Below are 16,783 nucleotides of genomic sequence, written 5' to 3' on the forward strand. Positions count from 1 at the left end.
GTGTACCGTCGGCTGGTGCTTCAAGCGAAGGGGAAGGGTCCCTATGCTGTACGGGTCGGAGTTGGTTTTTGGGTAGGGGGACGACGGTGGCCTACGACCGGGCAAGACATCGGTTGTGTACGCCGGCGTCGCCTCGGCGGTGACGTTCATGGGACCCAAGCGGCGGCGGCCTCGCGTGTTCTACTACTCCTCGATGATGGCGACGGGCGTGGACGTGCGGTCTGCCACCTCATCGATGTCCGCACAACCGGCTTCTTTCTCTGCCTCCAGGGCGTGGTTACACGCGTGTTGACGGTGGATGGCACGGTCGCAGGCATGGGAGGCACGATAGACACGGCGATGGCAGCGATGCTCGTGTCATCATGCTCCCCCGTGCCGGCCTGGAGGAACTCGACACTCCTCCCACTAGCTGTCCTGAAGCGGCGAGTTGCTGAATCACGCACCAGCTTGGAGCGGCAACTTGCTCCGTTGGATTAGGCGAGGGAGGTGGACCAGCGAGTTGCCTCGCTCGTATCTGGCGGGCTCGGCAGGCCACCCAACCTTCTTTTATGCCGGAGAACTGCTATTCCTGCTCGTCGGATGCCATCAAAAGGGTTGAGAAATTGATGAAAGAAGGGGATGAGGGGCGACGGAGCGATTATTGCCCGACGTCTTGTCTCTTTTAAATAGCGCGCGAACGGAAGGAGCTTGCTGGTGTTGTGGTTAATGCCGCCCCAATCGTGAACGGACATATGGTCATAGTAAGTTTCTCGACTTTCACGCGGGTTTAATGAAAACGTTAACAAAAACGCTAACCCGGTAACGACCACCAAACCCGTCAGTGTAGATGGTTAAGTGCCCGTTAGTGTAAACATTTCTGGAGTAGCAAGATCATGAAGGGCTCATGTGCATCATGGTACATGTAGTAGGACGCTTTAGGCTTTAGCTAAACTGGACTAGCTCCCTTTTGACCAGACCCTAGAGTGCCAGTTAAGCTAGCTGTGGTCAAGCGGAGACAGCTCACTTCAAGCTTGCTAGCTTCATGTGACGCGACCGGACTAATGCATAATTCTTGTACGAATTAATTTGCATATTTTATGCGCCTCGTCGCTTTTAGCATGTGATTCCGGTGCGATCGCACGTAGTGCGCGCGGCCACGCACCATTTCGTTCTTCTCGGCGTATATATATATCTCGCCCACGCACAAGTGCACAGTACAGCTAATGCAAGTTTGACTTGCATAAATATCTATCTAAATCACTTCTAAATATTAACCGTCCGGCCCCCAAGAATCGAATGTTACGTTATTAGCAGGCACACATGTGGGCAGGAGTACTATCTTGCATCGATCACCTCGATCTTAGAGAAAACCAAAGTTCAATTCTCCCATGGCACGTACTCCCTCCGTTCCTAAATATTTGTCTTTCTAGACATTTCAAATGACTACTACATACGGATGTATGTAGACATATTTTAGAGTGTAGATTCACCTATTTTGCTTCGTATGTAGTCACTTGTTGAAATGCCTAGAAAGACAAGTATTTAGAAACGGAGGGAGTAGTTCTGAACTGAAACCAAGTTACTCTGTATACTTACAAGAAAGACTAGCTGAGTAAAGCGAGTTCTAGAGCTAGCTGCGTGGTAGTGCTACTAGTCCCATTACTGCAGCTCTCCTGATTAAAGCCGACCAGTTACTGCTGTGACCTAAAGGTTTACGTGAGGGAGGACGCGTAAAACGACAGCTTGGCATGATTAGTTCACGTATCAATATTCCGTGTGTCAGGCGCACCATGTGTAACATGTCCGCTGTCGGGCCTAGCATGCCCTACTTCCAAATGGGCCTTTTCCCTTTCTCTTCCTCCTTCCAATTTACTCGCAAGTAAACACAGCTTGTTCCACAAACTTCACCGTACCCGCGTATATATATATACATGCGTACGTACGTGCTCCTGATCTCTGTCTTGGCGCGCTTAAGTTAAGCACTACATACATGTGATACGTACGTACGTGCGTTGCAAGGCCAGAGAAACACCGATACTTGACTGGAATTAAGCCAACATTTTTGTCCAACTCATACTCTCCGTAGCAGGAAAGAACTTTGCTAGCTTACTGTGGACGATACGATGCGATACGTACGTACCGGTACAACGTTACTACGAGGATTGGGTGCGTAGATGGAGGCAGTGCATGCTATTACTAACTAGGATGGCGAAATTATGGGCTCCCAGTAGAGTACATGCACGCACTTATGGAACCCAAGCAAAGGCGTGATGGGTCGGGGAAGCCCCTTTACGTTGCTACTCCGGCATGCATCATGGCACATGCATCATTTCATGCATGCCGCGTTTGTCTCAAAAAAAAAAATCATGCATGCCGCGCAGTCACTCGCACATAACCGAACACGCACCACGCCCGCCGGCCGGCGTCCAGCAGCTAGCCGCTTGCTTGCCACCCGGGCCGGGCAAGGAAGAGTAATTGGCCTCCGGCCTATATAAAGAAAGATTCCTCGGGCCCGGCTGGCCGTCTGAGCCCGCACGTCCTCGCCGGAGTCGGCCTCCCCGATGAACCGGAACTTTACAGACTGGGTAGTTTGGTTAGCAGCAGCAGCGAAGAGCAAATGCGTGAAGCGGGCAAGCGTTGCTGCGTGCCACAGGGGCTTTTATTGCATGCCGAGACCGGCAGGGAAACGAGCACCAGCGACAAGGCTCTGGGGCGGGACGGCGATCAAAGAAGGAAACGCTTGGAGACCTCCCCGGAATGGAATTATTTTTGACCGGGGTGGCCATTCTGGGTGTCAGACCTTCCCGCCTGGCTAGCGGTACGAAATGCCCCGCGCGAGGCAGCATTCATTTCGCGTCAGGCAGGAGAGATGATGCGTTGCATGATGCTTCCCTTCCATTCCCTTGCGCGTCGTCCACTTCGCCCGTCCGTCTATGGCGAGTGGGGCTGGGGCGACACTCGCCGCAGGCTACAGCTCACGGGGTCACGTGGCGCGTCGTGTGCTCATGCACTCGCTCTCAATGCGTTAGGGTTAAAGTAGTAGTAGTAACATGCACGGCAAAGCTCCCGAGCTCAACGGGATGAACAGTAAAACTCAGAGAAAGAAAAAATTCAAAAAATATTTGGTTTCTTTTGTGCAAACATTGACAAAAGTTTTACACGCTCACAATATTTCATGTTGAAAAGATATCTTTGAAGTTGTGGCAAAAAAGAAATCAGCAATCCAAAATGCTTTTGAAAAATAAAATTTTTGGAGCATCAATTTTGCTTTTTTCCACGACTTTCAAAAATGTTATTTCAAGATGAAATTTTGTGAGCACGCACAAATTTTCTCAATGTTTGTACCCAAAAAAAGTTCAATTTTTTTTGAATTTTACTGTTCATCCAAGTTCAATTAAGCTCCGGCTCAGAAACTCACATCCCATGCACGGCTGATTCCCCTCCTTTCCTTACCAAAATGAAAAGCACAGCGGTGGGGACGTGATGTTTCTCAGCTCGAGCTCAAATGAGCTTGAGTGAACAGTAAATTCTAAAAATATATACATAAGGAAACTATTTTATTTTCGTGGCAAACACTGACAAATATTCTGGGTGTTCGTAAATTTTTATCATGAGAAGACATTTGTGAAAGTAATAGAAAAAAACAAAATAATAAATGCTCCTAAAGTGCTAATTTCAAAAATATTTCAGAGTGTTGATTTTGTTGTTTTTCCACGGCTTCAACGGATGTCATTCCATGGTGAAATCTACAAGCACTCAAACCATTCGCTAAAGTTTGATACACACAAAATTCAAATCCTTCAGAATTTGTTTTTTTTTGGAATTTAATGTTCATCTCGAGCTCATTTAAGCTCCGAGGTAGAAGAGCACTTTCTCAACAACGGAGCTATGTTGAGGCGAGGGGGGGCTAGAAAATTTCATTTGAAGTGCCTATATGAGGGAATAATTAGCCTTTTGCACCCTCAGATCTTTGTCATTTACGTTTCGCCCCCGCTGGTTTTTGTAGATGCTCTTAAAGCGTTGCTAGGCCGAGAATGGAGCTGTGATAAAAGAGAGAGAGACGCATGTGGTCTGGCGCGCACATGAGCGTGCACAGAGAGAGAAGATGGGTGGGCACGTTGGAGGCCTGCCCCTGTGCTGGGGTACCCTGTAGCAGGCCAGCTTCCGTTCCCCTCCGCACGCTAATCCTCTACCCCCCCTAATCGCACCACCTTCAACTCTCTCTCTCTCTCTCCCCTCCGTCCTTCTCTCCATTAAATTATCTCGCAACTGCCCTTCCTGCTACTAGCGACTGATTGGAGCTCGCCCTTCAAAGCCCAGCGCGCACTATTTCTTCTCCGCCCAGCTCGCCTCCTCCCTCGTTCGCACCACTTTATAAACCTTCTCGCACACTCACACTCCTCACTGCTAGCTTAGCTCGTACTGGAACGGCCAGTGCCAGTGCTCTTTAAGTACGCGGCACACAAGCTTGCTGCTCTCCCGGGGGCTGGAATGGCGTCCGAGTGGGAAATGGCCATGGGCGTGGAGCTCGGCATGGGAATGGGCTCCTACCACAACGCCTCCAACGTCCACGCCGTGCCCATGGGCCACCAGGCCGGCGGCTACTCCGCGGCCGCTCACCATTTCTACGGGATGCAGCCCATGCGCGACGCCAGCATGCGCGTGGATGAGCTTCTCGACTTCCCCACCGCGGGCGCCCACGACTTCTTCCCCGCCGCGCCGGACAACGGACTCCACCACCATCACCACCTCGGCGCCGGCGTGGGCGAGCTGTCGGCCACCACCCCTTCCGCCACGTCGTCGGATCACCAGACGTCCATGCTCTCCTTCGCCGACGAGTTCTACATACCCGTAAGCACCGCATAATTGACGAACGCGTAGCCCTTGCAGATGAAATTGTGCATGATCGTTAAATCGTGTGCATTCTGACACGTACTCGTGATCATCGAACTGCTGACCTTACCTGAATGTGTATGTACGTGTGCGTTTCAGAGCGAGGAAGCCGCGGAGCTCGAATGGCTATCCAAGTTCGTGGACGACTCCTACTCGGACATGCCGAATTACTCATCGACCGCGCATGCGGCAATGGCGGCGGCTAACGCGGCGAACAACAGCTGCGTCACAGCGGAGCCAGGCCGCGGAGCGCGAAGCAAGCGGTCGCGCGCGAGCGCCGCGGCCGCCGCCGCATGGCACTCCCTCATGCCGCACCCGCCTTCGCAGCCATCGCCCTCGTCCTCGTGTTCCTCGTCCGACTTCCCGTCCTCGACGACGGCACGACCTAGCGGCTCCAACTGCGGCAGTCGCGGCAAGAAGCAGGGACCCGTCGCCGGCGGCGAGGTGGGCCTGGTGGAGGGCGGCGTGCGGCGCTGCACGCACTGCGCCTCGGAGAAGACGCCGCAGTGGCGAACGGGGCCGCTGGGGCCCAAGACGCTGTGCAACGCGTGCGGCGTGCGGTTCAAGTCAGGACGGCTGGTGCCGGAGTACCGGCCGGCGGCAAGCCCCACGTTCCTGCTGACGCAGCACTCCAACTCTCACCGCAAGGTGATGGAGCTGCGCCGCCAGAAGGAGCTCGTTCTCATCCGCGGCAGCCACCGTCTGGACGCGGCAGCGGCGGCGGCCGGCCCCGGCCCCGGGGTGACCGTGAAGCCGGAGCTCATGTTCCATGACTACGGCATATGTTGATCGCTTGAGCCGGCCGTACGGATGTACTCCTAGCTAGTTAGCCGTGCATCATCGCGCGCCCGCGCAGCCTAGCTAGCTAGCTAGATCCCTTTGCAAAATTCTCAGGCCTCCTTTTCTTCACTTTTCGCCTTTTTTTCTCTTCATATATTTTGCATCTTTTTGTTAATTAATTTGTTGGTACCTACCTCCCTTCCAAGTTCTACTACGAGTGATGAATATCAAGTTCTGTTGGTACAATTGCCATCGTGGCCAATCCAACGCTGAATTGTGGTATAATTTCTCAAGAACTTCGTAAATAACGCTAAATTTGTTAATCGAACGAACGGCCAAAATCTACCAGAGTTTCACGGATTATTCTTCGAGTGTCAGGATTCGTCTCTGCCTCCTACAAAAAACATCAAACTGGCTGCTTTTTCCATGGCAAAATCTGAGCGATGTTACTGCCGGTCATGCAAGAAGCTCGAGTGCCACTAGCTACAGTAGTTAGAGCCTGCGCGTTCGGTCTGTTCGTTCTCGTTAGCACCAGCCAGTGTCTTGGCACATTGGGGTGCTGCAGCTTTTCTCCGTGGTTACTGCCCTGCTACTCCACGGACTTTATTTCTCACCGGTAGGTCAAGCTTTTTAATGGCGAGAAAAAGAAAGACGGGTGCGAGAGCCGGGAATGGTGGGTGGCTCGGCACGTGACTCGGGCCCGTCGCGGAGCTTTCCGGCAGGGGAAAGAGTGGGCAACGTTCCGGTCACGTGATGTGCCCCCCCTCATTACGCTTCTCTTCTCTCTTCTCTCTTCACTTATTAGCAGGAGTGGCAGGGGTGTTACTTTTTTTCCTTTGCCGTTTAGCTTCTCCGTGGGGCTGCGCAGGACGGCAGGATGGGTAAAGATGGCTTGGGGCGGAGCCCCGTTGCGGCCATGGAGTGCAGGTGTGTGCAATGCGGCCTGCCGACCTCCATGTGCGCCTTCCTTTGGGTGCACGTCCGCATGTTGCGGTGGCTTTTGTTGGAACTGCACAAGCGCTGCTCGGCAGCCATGTAACGCGTGCTCGGGAAGTCGGAGTAATAATCAATGGGAGTGCCTAATTTAACAGATATAATGTTTTTCTTTTCCCTTTTGCTTTACCCTGTCTATACAAAAGCTTTTTTTCCCCTTCTATTGCAAACAAAATTATTTGTTTCTATTTCTACTAGCAAACATACCCGTTGCAACAGGAGATCAAAGAATAACACACGTCTCAAATGTGATACGCATTCTCATGACCCTTTACAGGTGCACGCCCTCTATTTTTGTACCATCCTAAAATTCTAAATTTTGGAATGTTATAATAAATAGATAGATTTGATGGATTGTTTGATTGATTGTCTGAAAGTGAGTGAATTCGAAACTTTTTGAAAGTTAAATGAGAGGGAATAAAAGGACTTTCCCAAACTTTCATATTTGCTTTCTGATCTCCATGGATTCAAATTCTTTCAAATACAAAACCCTTGAGTGAAGATGATATGACTTCTTCCATTTAAAATAAATGAAAAGGGTTTTGAAAAGATTTGAATTTCATTTGGAAATATTTTTACTTCAAAAACTTCAAGCAACTCAATGATTTTCATGAGAGAAGATAAAATAACTTCTTCAAATTATATGAAATATGAGTTGGGAGTTTAAAAGGATCAAAATTTAAAATCCTTTTGAAATTATTTTCAATTTGGAATTGTTTGAGTTTTATTCAAATTATTTTCTCCAAAAATAAAATAAATGGAAAATAGGGTAACATGATTCCCTACATTAGAAAATTGGAGAAAAATTAATTTGAAATCATTTTGGTATTTTTAAAATGATTTTTGTTGGATTTTAATAGACCAGTAGCACTCTTTGTTTTATCTGAATTTCTATGAATTTTATTTGACTCTAGAAAAATGTTCATGTCTTAGAAAATCTTTTTCTGAAAATTTTAATATATTATATGCCTATATTATATTTTTATTTATTTTGCTTTTATTATTTTTATTTGTTTGGAAATGTTTTTTTTAAACTCCTCTGACTGGGCCGGCCCAGCCAACCGGGCCAGGCGGCAGCCCAGCCGCGCTGCACCGCCCCCAAGCTCGGGACGGAGTCCCGAGCATCACCGCCGCCAGCCGGAGTCCGGCCGGACTCCGCCGCCTCCTCCTGCCCCTTCCCTACGCCACCTCCTCGCCTCTCCTCATAAAGCCGCCGCCCCGGCCCCCGCCCCCTCTCTACTCGCGTCGCCGCTCGCCTCCTCGCCGCGTTGCGCCACCGTCGCCCGCTGCTGCTGCTCCGCGCTTCGCCTCGTCGCCGTCGCATCGCGCCGCTGCCCGCGCCGCCCTTTGTCGCATCCGCCGCTCGCCGCCTCCCCTCGCTGCTTGCCTGCGCCGCTACCCGCGTCTCGCCCCGTCGCCGGAACCGCCGCCGACATCGCCGGACTCGCTAACTGCTGACGGCGGTTTTCGATGGAAAACCGCCCCGAACCGGTAACCACCCCGGTTTATTCTCGGTTTAGTTCGGTTCTTAAAAAAAACTTAGATCGTTTTTTTATAAAACCGATTTCCTTTTAGATGGATCTATTTAGAGAACGTTCGTTGGTTAGGTGTAGAAAACGAACGTTCACTTTTTAAGTTTTTTTCTTTTTCTGCTAGTTCTAGACAGGGACTTCTTTGTAGATGTTTTATTTATAGTTTAGCCCCTGATCTCAAAACAATCACTACTTTTTACTCATTAGTCCAAATTCAACGAAACCAACGCTCACGTCTTCGTTATGATCTCCTCTATCCAGTAATCCAACTCAAACAGGTTTTTGAAAATTTTAAAATTTGAATTAGAACAGATTTAGATTCAAACTTCATTTGATCATAACTTGAGTTTCGTAGCTCCATTTGAGTTGATTCTTTTTGCAAATCGAAGCTCTTGACCTAAACTTTTTAATAAGGCCAAATTCACATAATTTTGGTAATGTTAGAAATTGTTTATATTGCAAGAGTTATTTGCTTGGTTTTAATGTTTTTCGAATCGTTTCCTTCGATCTTTCTGATCTTTTGAGTGATTGCTTATGTGTGGTTACTATTGCTTGCCTACGATAGATTGACCGGAGTGTGACGAGTAGATCTATCAAGAGTTTTGAGTGCGAATCATCTTCATCAACATTGCAGGCAAGTTCACACTTTGATCATATCTCCTTTCATACCCAGTTTTTATGCATTAGTTTCACCCTCAAACATTGCATGAGTAGGATTGATAACATGTGGGTATTGGGTAGTAGTTGATGAGGTAGGACCCTATTGCCCTACATTCAAACCTTGGGAGTTACTAACTTACTATTACGTTATGCTTATAATGCTATGCTATGCTCGTAGACGTGGATTGGGTTTAAGAGTATTTCATGACAGATGTGAGATTGTTAATTAATGGTTTACTTAAGGTGGCAACTTTAACACACATTTGGGTGGATTGAGGCACCTGGGTATTCCAGCGATTGCCTGTCTAGGCACCTGGGTATTCCAGGATTGCCTGTTATTTTATGGACCGCCACCCAGGCTCAAAGGGATCATGAGATTATTCATACTAGAAACTTCCGTGTGCAGCCACAAGCTACTATGGGCTCTAGCATAGTTGACTAAGTTGTGTGAACTCTTACAGTGGTAGACTAGCAGATGTAGGGGAAAGTAGGTGTAACGGTCTACCCGATCGTAAGGTGCTAGCGCTTCTGAAATACTATGTCTCGGTCATCCGTTTCTCAAACAACATGTAGTGCGAGAATCCCAATGGAGGAGATCGAGTCTTGTGGGGAAAAGTGCGCAAACCTCTGCAGAGTGTATAAACTAATCATGGTTAGCCGTGTCCCCGGTTATGGACATCTTGAGTATCTAGTACTTGGATTATCATGTGAATATCATCATGTTACTTTAAATTAAGTTTGTTGGGTTTAATGATGTTACTTAATCGGGATTGAGGATGTTGTCAACCATTCTCAATGTTCAACAACCACCATGATAGTTAAATAAAATTTATTCCTTTGCAGTAGGGAAAAATTGGCTTTTCGCGAAAACATTATAACCTAGAGCTTTTCCACCAGCCAAATATGCATGTAGTGATAGCCTTTGTTCATCATTTCTCTCTATGGTGTGAATTTGCAGTACGTTCAATGTATTGACCCTTTGTGGCTGTAACGTCTCATGCTGCAGGATTATCTTACGATGAGTAAGTGATACGTTAGGGTTACGATTTCTACACTCAACTTTGCCATTAGTGTTGATGGGAATCCACAACCTTGTTACTTCCGCTATTTTGGATTGAGGTAATAGTATTTACTTTACTTTTACATGTGATTTACCTCTGTTATAAATCCTCGAGTACTGTGTGTGTCAGCATACCGATCCAGGGATGACACTTAAGCACAGAGACTTGATCCATTCGGGTCGGGTCGCTACAAGATGGTATCAGAGCACATGTTGACTGTAGGACGTGACCCTAGAAACTGGCAAGCCCATAGCAAAGATTTTTCTCTATAACTTTCTCTTTCAAAAAGATCTTTTACCTCTCTTCTCCTCTGAGCTTATTCAAAAATTTCCTTTAGTGAGACCATACGCCTTTCCCCTTTTGACCACACGAAGATTCGACTAATGAGACCACTCCAAGAAGTACAAGATATCGGACAACTAAGATCACTTCGGAATGAAGAGTATTTTCCATGCATCTGAATAATGGAAACTACAATGGTTGAAGACCGAAGACAAGTAGAATTTGAAGGCTCTGAAGAATTCCCAGATTTGTATGACCTAGGAAGGCTACCCTTATGGAACTTGGTAGACTATGGAAGTTGTCAATACCCGAGATCAAGGTGTATCGGAGAAAGACTGAAACAAGGATCATGAGAACTCGAAGTTTTGTCAAAGAAAACCCTAAGGCAGGATATATCAACTATGGAATGATAGCTCATGGGAATGATAAGAGCAGAAACACGGTTATCCGTGATGTCATCGCCCGCTGATGCTATTGTCACCGTGCTGAGTTAAGGATGCAGTTCTTCAGAATGGATTTGATGGAAGAAGGCTGATGGAGCACCTATTAGTAAGATGAAGTTTTAACCTTAGCCGGTGTATCACCAGGATCTGGAGTAGTACATCAAGAAGTTTAAGGTGGAGCTCCATGAAGCCGTATTAGACAAGGAAGCAATTCGTGAAGAACTCAGGAACCAAAAGCTGAAAGTAGCCAAGCTGGAGGAGCTACAACCTCGAGATACCGGAGATTTGTCAAGAACTGAAGGACAGTATGACCATGGTTCATGTGAAGGATGTTGAAACCAGAAGTTTGGAACGCAACTCCAGAATATTAAAGGACGTCACGACAGACTTCGCGTCAACAGAGTTGATCTGGCAAAAGAACTTGAGAAAGACAAGCATGATCGGAAGAAGCCATTGGAGGCATGAACAAGACTTGAAGAGTTTGGAGACGTTGAAGATTTATTGACCTTTAGAAGACCAAACCCCTGTATATACCTACGTTAGATGCGACGTTTGTGAGTTGTCATTTGTTTGATGTTTTTCCCGACAGCCACAAATTAAATCTGTCTTTTCAAAACTTTTGTTTGTATTGTGTGTATCCCTCTCTATCTCTCTTATCTCACCCCAAATCCATGGACCCAATAGAGGATGAATGAAGATGAGCTTATATTTTATGGACCGATGAGTCAATTGGAGACGGACCAATGGATTCAGAACATGGAGGATCACATGAAGAATAACCCTATAGTCGGAAAGGATATGACCCAGCATGCTCTTTAGTGCTTTGAAAGAGGTGCTGCTACTTGGTGGAGGATGTACCAAACCATCAATGGATGGAAAAGAGTAACCACTTGGAAAGAATTTAAGTTGACTTTGCCAAAGTCTCGGTTTGTGTCCCAGGAGTTGAAGCCCTATGAAAATGATATGAAGAAGCATTGTGCATGCAAGCTTTGTGGAGAAATAGGACACAACCATAAAGAACACAAGGATGAATGCTCTAATTGTGAAGGAAGTCACCCAGTTGAAGAATGCCCAACTAGGCAGATTACTTGTTTCTTGTGTGAAGGGACTGCCCACTATGCTGCTCAGTGTCACATTTACCCCATGGTACAACGAACCATCCGACAGAAGAAAGAAGTAATGAAAGGAGCCCTCATGGAAATTTTAGAAGAAGCTGTGATGAAGGAAGAGATGGAGGACACATATAAAGAAGACCCGAGTAAACCCTGCCCTAAGTCTTGCTATTCATGTGGAGAAGAAGGACACATCTCCCAAAATTGTATGAATGGGGATCTAGTAGAATTCCCAATGGAGGAAGTAGAATATGATCCAGAAGAAATAGAAGCCATGATTGGCATGAAAAGGTCCAGGAAGAGAAGCAGACTAGATTCCAGGAAGAACCTGAGTCATATCACGTGTTATAGGTGCAAGGAGTCAGGGCACTATCTCAGCAATTGCCCAAAAAGGAAGCCAAGGACCCAAGGAGGCTATATAATCACAAGGAAACCTCGGGAGTTGTCAGAAGTAATATGTTTTTGTTGTAATGAAGCAGGGCACTTTGCCAGGGCTTGTCCCAAGAAGAAGGAGACTTGTGATAATTAGTTGTGTCTGTGAGAAGTAATGTAGTAGTAGTGGTAGAAGTAGTGAGAACATTTTCTTTTATATTGAGGTGTTGAGTTGAGACATGTAATGGAAAAGCGAGAGATTGTAATCAATTGAGAGTGAATAAAGTTAGCATCGTTGGTACTGATATGGATTTTATGAGTTGTTACTCTATGAAGAAGGATTTTGACCATTTCTGAGGATATGAGAAATATGGTCTATGGAAGATTTGTGCATTTTAAGGGTGGTAGTACCCTGTAAGAACCCTTGACCCCTGGAAAAGATAAGGATACTCCACTGAGTGGATTTCAGACAAAATGAATACGAGTTTTGTCTCGATATGTGTGATACTCCAAGAGTATGTGGGATGGAGTTGGAGACCGTCAGTTGTTTGGACCAAATGTGATCAAGGAGTCAGAAGAGAATGTTAAGTTGATTCGAGATAGACTGAAGGTAGCTCAGTCCAGGCAGAAGAGTTATGCAGACTAAAAAACGCAAGGAGGTAGTCTATGAAATTGGAGATAAAGCATGTCTTCGTATGCCCCCTCTGCGAGGAGTTAAATGAATTGGAGTTAATGGAAAGTTAGCCCCGAGATTTGTAGGACCATACCGAGTTTTGGAGCGTATGGGAGAAGTGGCCAACAAGTTGGAGTCACCCGAAGGACTGTCAGGAGTTCATGATGTGTTTCACGTTTCCCAGTTGAAGTGCCATGCAGAGATGGCTCATATTCCCCTGTAAGGACGCTTGACCCTGGAAAGGATAATGATGTTCCACGAAGTGGAATATGGACTTCATAAGTATAAGTTTTTATCTCGGTATGAGGGATATCCCACGAGGATAAAGAGATAAATTACTATTGGATATAAAAGAGGTATGATGTCGGAAATATGGATCAATGGAAACTCCATGATGAGTCTGAGTAATCATGTCCTAGTTTGGTGCCAATAGAAGGAAGGAAGACAATACAATTGGATGGATTTAAGAATACTAGGAAGTTGGAAGTTGGAATAATGATCAGTTGCCCGATGATAAGTTCAAGGACTACAAGTGATGAGATGGGCCATAACCCATAGGCCCTAGGACCTGCCAAGAAGCAAGCACATTCTTGCTGAAGGAAAAACCCCGGAGGAAGATACGACGTTTATCGGCAGACAATTTTATAGGAGTAACGCAAAACCTGAGAGTTGTGAAGGAACGATAGATGTTTGTTTGGCTGGCAGAATCAATGGATTATTCCGGACGCAGTTCATGGACAAGAGAAATTCTGCAATGCTTGTGAGGATGATCGAGTGTTAGAATGCGAGATTCGCTAAATCCTATACAAGGTAATGATTTGGGTGCAGGATGGATTGATCACCATACCGACTTACTCTTATTATTCGCCTTGCTATATGGGATGGTAAATGTGAGTGACTTACCTATAGTAAAGAGACGACGATGAAAACCTTGTTTAAGCCTTAGAATGGTATAGGTATTTTTCCTTTGTACAAGGCAGTTTTTGCCAACCGTAGGTTATACGGTGAGGATCAACCCAGACCCATTTCCTGCAGGAGAAACCATAAATGGTTGACCACCATGGTGATATCGATAGTTGTTTAGTATTGGTGCCAGACCCGACAGCTAAGAGGACCCAGTCACAGAAGAACATTACCTAGATGAAAGACACAAGAATTGAGGATAAGGTTATGCCACTATCGAAAGAGCCCAGATAAGGAATTATCCTGAAGATCTGAGAAGACCGACACTGTTAACAATATAGATGAAGTATATGAGTTTCGAGGGAACCGTAACCATGCTCCTAAGGGTGGTAGCACCCCAGACCCTTGTGGCGATTGATGGATTTTGAGGAGACCCCCAAACCCTAACCTATTTCTTGCTAGCCTCTCCGAATCTCGAGGACGAGATTCATTTTAAGGGTGGTAGGTTTGTAACATCCCAAAATTCTAAATTTTGGAATGTTATAATAAATGTTGGAAATATGCCCTAGAGGCAATAATAAATTAGTTATTATTATATTTCTTTGTTCATGATAATCGTTTATTATCCATGCTATAATTGTATTGATAGGAAACTCAGATACATGTGTGGGTACATAGACAACACCATGTCCCTAGTAAGCCTATAGTTGACTAGCTCGTTGATCAATAGATGGTTACGGTTTCCTGACCATGGACATTGGATGTCATTGATAACGGGATCACATCATTAGGAGAATGATGTGATGGACAAGACCCAATCCTAAGCCTAGCACAGATCGTGTAGTTCGTATGCTAAAGCTTTTCTAATGTCAAGTATCTTTTCCTTAGACCATGAGATTGTGCAACTCCCGGATACCGTAGGAATGCTTTGGGTGTACCAAACGTCACAACGTAACTGGGTGGCTATAAAGGTGCATTACAGGTATCTCTGAAAGTGTCTGTTGGGTTGGCATGAATCGAGACTGGGATTTGTCACTCCGTGTAAACGGAGAGGTATCTCTGGGCCCACTCGGTAGGACATCATCATAATGTGCACAATGTGATCAAGGAGTTGATCACGGGATGATGTGTTACGGAACGAGTAAAGAGACTTGCCGGTAACGAGATTGAACAAGGTATCGGTATACCGACGATCGAATCTCGGGCAAGTATAATACCGCTAGACAAAGGGAATTGTATACGGGATTGATTAAGTCCTTGACATCGTGGTTCATCCGATGAGATCATCGTGGAGCATGTGGGAGCCAACATGGGTATCCAGATCCCGCTGTTGGTTATTGATCGGAGAACGTCTCGGTCATGTCTGCTTGTCTCCCGAACCCGTAGGGTCTACACACTTAAGGTTCAATGACGCTAGGGTTATAAAGGAAGCTTGTATGTGGTAACCGAATGTTGTTCGGAGTCCCGGATGAGATCCCGGACGTCACGAGGAGTTCCGAAATGGTCCGGAGGTAAAGATTTATATATCGGAAGTCCTGTTTTGGTCACCGGAAAAGTTTCGGGCGATATCAGTAATGTACCGGGACCACCCGGAGGGTCCTGGGGGTCCACCAAGTGGGGCCACCTGCCCCAGAAGGCTGCGTGGGCCAAGTGTGGGAGGGGACCAGCCCCTAGGTGGGCTGGTGCGCCCCCCACAAGGGGCCCAAGGCGCAAGGGAGAGTGGGAGGGGGCAAACCCTAGTCCAGATGGGCCTTAAGGCCCACCTAGTGGGCGCCTCCCCTCTCTCCCCTCTTGGCCGCCTCCCCCTTTTTCCATCTAGGGCTGCCGCCCCTCTAGGGGTGGGAACCCTAGAGGGGGCGCACCCTCCTCCCTCTCCCCTATATATATTGAGGCATGGGGCTGCCCATAACACACGATTTGATCTCTGCCTGATGGTGCAGCCCTCCCTCTCTTTCTCCTCATATCCCGTGGTGCTTGGCGAAGCCCTGCAGGATAGCCATGCTCCTCCATCACCACCACGCCGTTGTGCAGCTGCTGGTTGAAGTCTTCCTCAACCTCTCCCTCTCTCCTTGCTGGATCAAGGCGTGGGAGACGTCACTGGGCTGTACGTGTGTTGAACGCGGAGGTGCCGTCCGTTCGGCACTAGGATCTCCGGTGATTTGGATCACGACGAGTACGACTCCTTCAACCCCGTTCTCTTGAACGCTTCCTCTTAGCGATCTACAAGGGTATGTAGATGCACTCTCCTTCCCCTCGTTGCTGGTTTCTCCATAGATAGATCTTGGTGACACGTAGGAAATTTTTTGAATTTCTGCTACGTTCCCCAACAGTGGCATCAGAGCTAGGTCTATTGCGTAGATTCTTTGCACGAGTAGAACACAAAGTAGTTGTGGGCGTTGATGTTGTTCAATATGCTTACCGTTACTAGTCCAATCTTGTTTCGACGGTATTGTGGGATGAAGCGGCCCGGACCGACCTTACACGTACTCTTACATGAGACGGGTTCCACCGACTGACATGCACTTGGTGCATAAGGTGGCTAGCGGGTGCCAGTCTCTCCCACTTTAGTCAGAACGGATTCGATGAAAAGGGTCCTTATGAAGGGTAAATAGCAATTGGCATATCACGTTGTGGTTTTGCGTAGGTAAGATACGTTCTTGCTAGAAACCCATAGCAGCCACGTAAAACATGCAAACAACAATTAGAGGACGTCTAACTTGTTTTTGCAGGGTATGCTATGTGATGTGATATGGCCAAGAAGAATGTGATGAATGATATGTGATGTATGAGATTGATCATGTTCTTGTAATAGGAATCACGACTTGCATGTCGATGAGTATGACAACCGCCAGGAGCCATAGGAGTTGTCTTTATTTATTGCATGATCTGCGTGTCATTAAACAACGCCATGTAATTACTTTACTTTATTGCTAACCGGTAGCCATAGTAGTAGAAGTAATAAGTTGGCGAGACAACTTCATGGAGACACGATGATGGAGATCATGATGATGGAGACCATGGTGTCATGCCGGTGACGATGATGATCATGGAGCCCCGAAGATGGAGATCAATGGAGCTATATGATATTGGCCATATCATG

At 46.9% G+C, this 16,783-nt stretch overlaps 1 protein-coding gene across 1 annotated transcript; it reads left to right on the forward strand.

Moving 5' to 3' along the window:
• Nucleotides 1-4,077: 4,077 nt before the first annotated feature.
• LOC123052595 (GATA transcription factor 2) lies at nt 4,078-5,898 on the forward strand. The gene is made up of 2 exons (XM_044475848.1): nt 4,078-4,830; nt 4,972-5,898. Exons 1-2 carry the CDS (start codon nt 4,471-4,473, stop codon nt 5,659-5,661), a joined length of 1,050 nt encoding a protein of 349 aa, XP_044331783.1. The 5' UTR covers nt 4,078-4,470; the 3' UTR covers nt 5,662-5,898.
• The last annotated feature ends 10,885 nt before the right edge of the window (nt 5,899-16,783 follow it).

This window comes from Triticum aestivum, chromosome 1A, assembly GCF_018294505.1.
Source record: "Triticum aestivum cultivar Chinese Spring chromosome 1A, IWGSC CS RefSeq v2.1, whole genome shotgun sequence".
In the NCBI taxonomy this organism is placed as follows: domain Eukaryota; kingdom Viridiplantae; phylum Streptophyta; class Magnoliopsida; order Poales; family Poaceae; genus Triticum; species Triticum aestivum.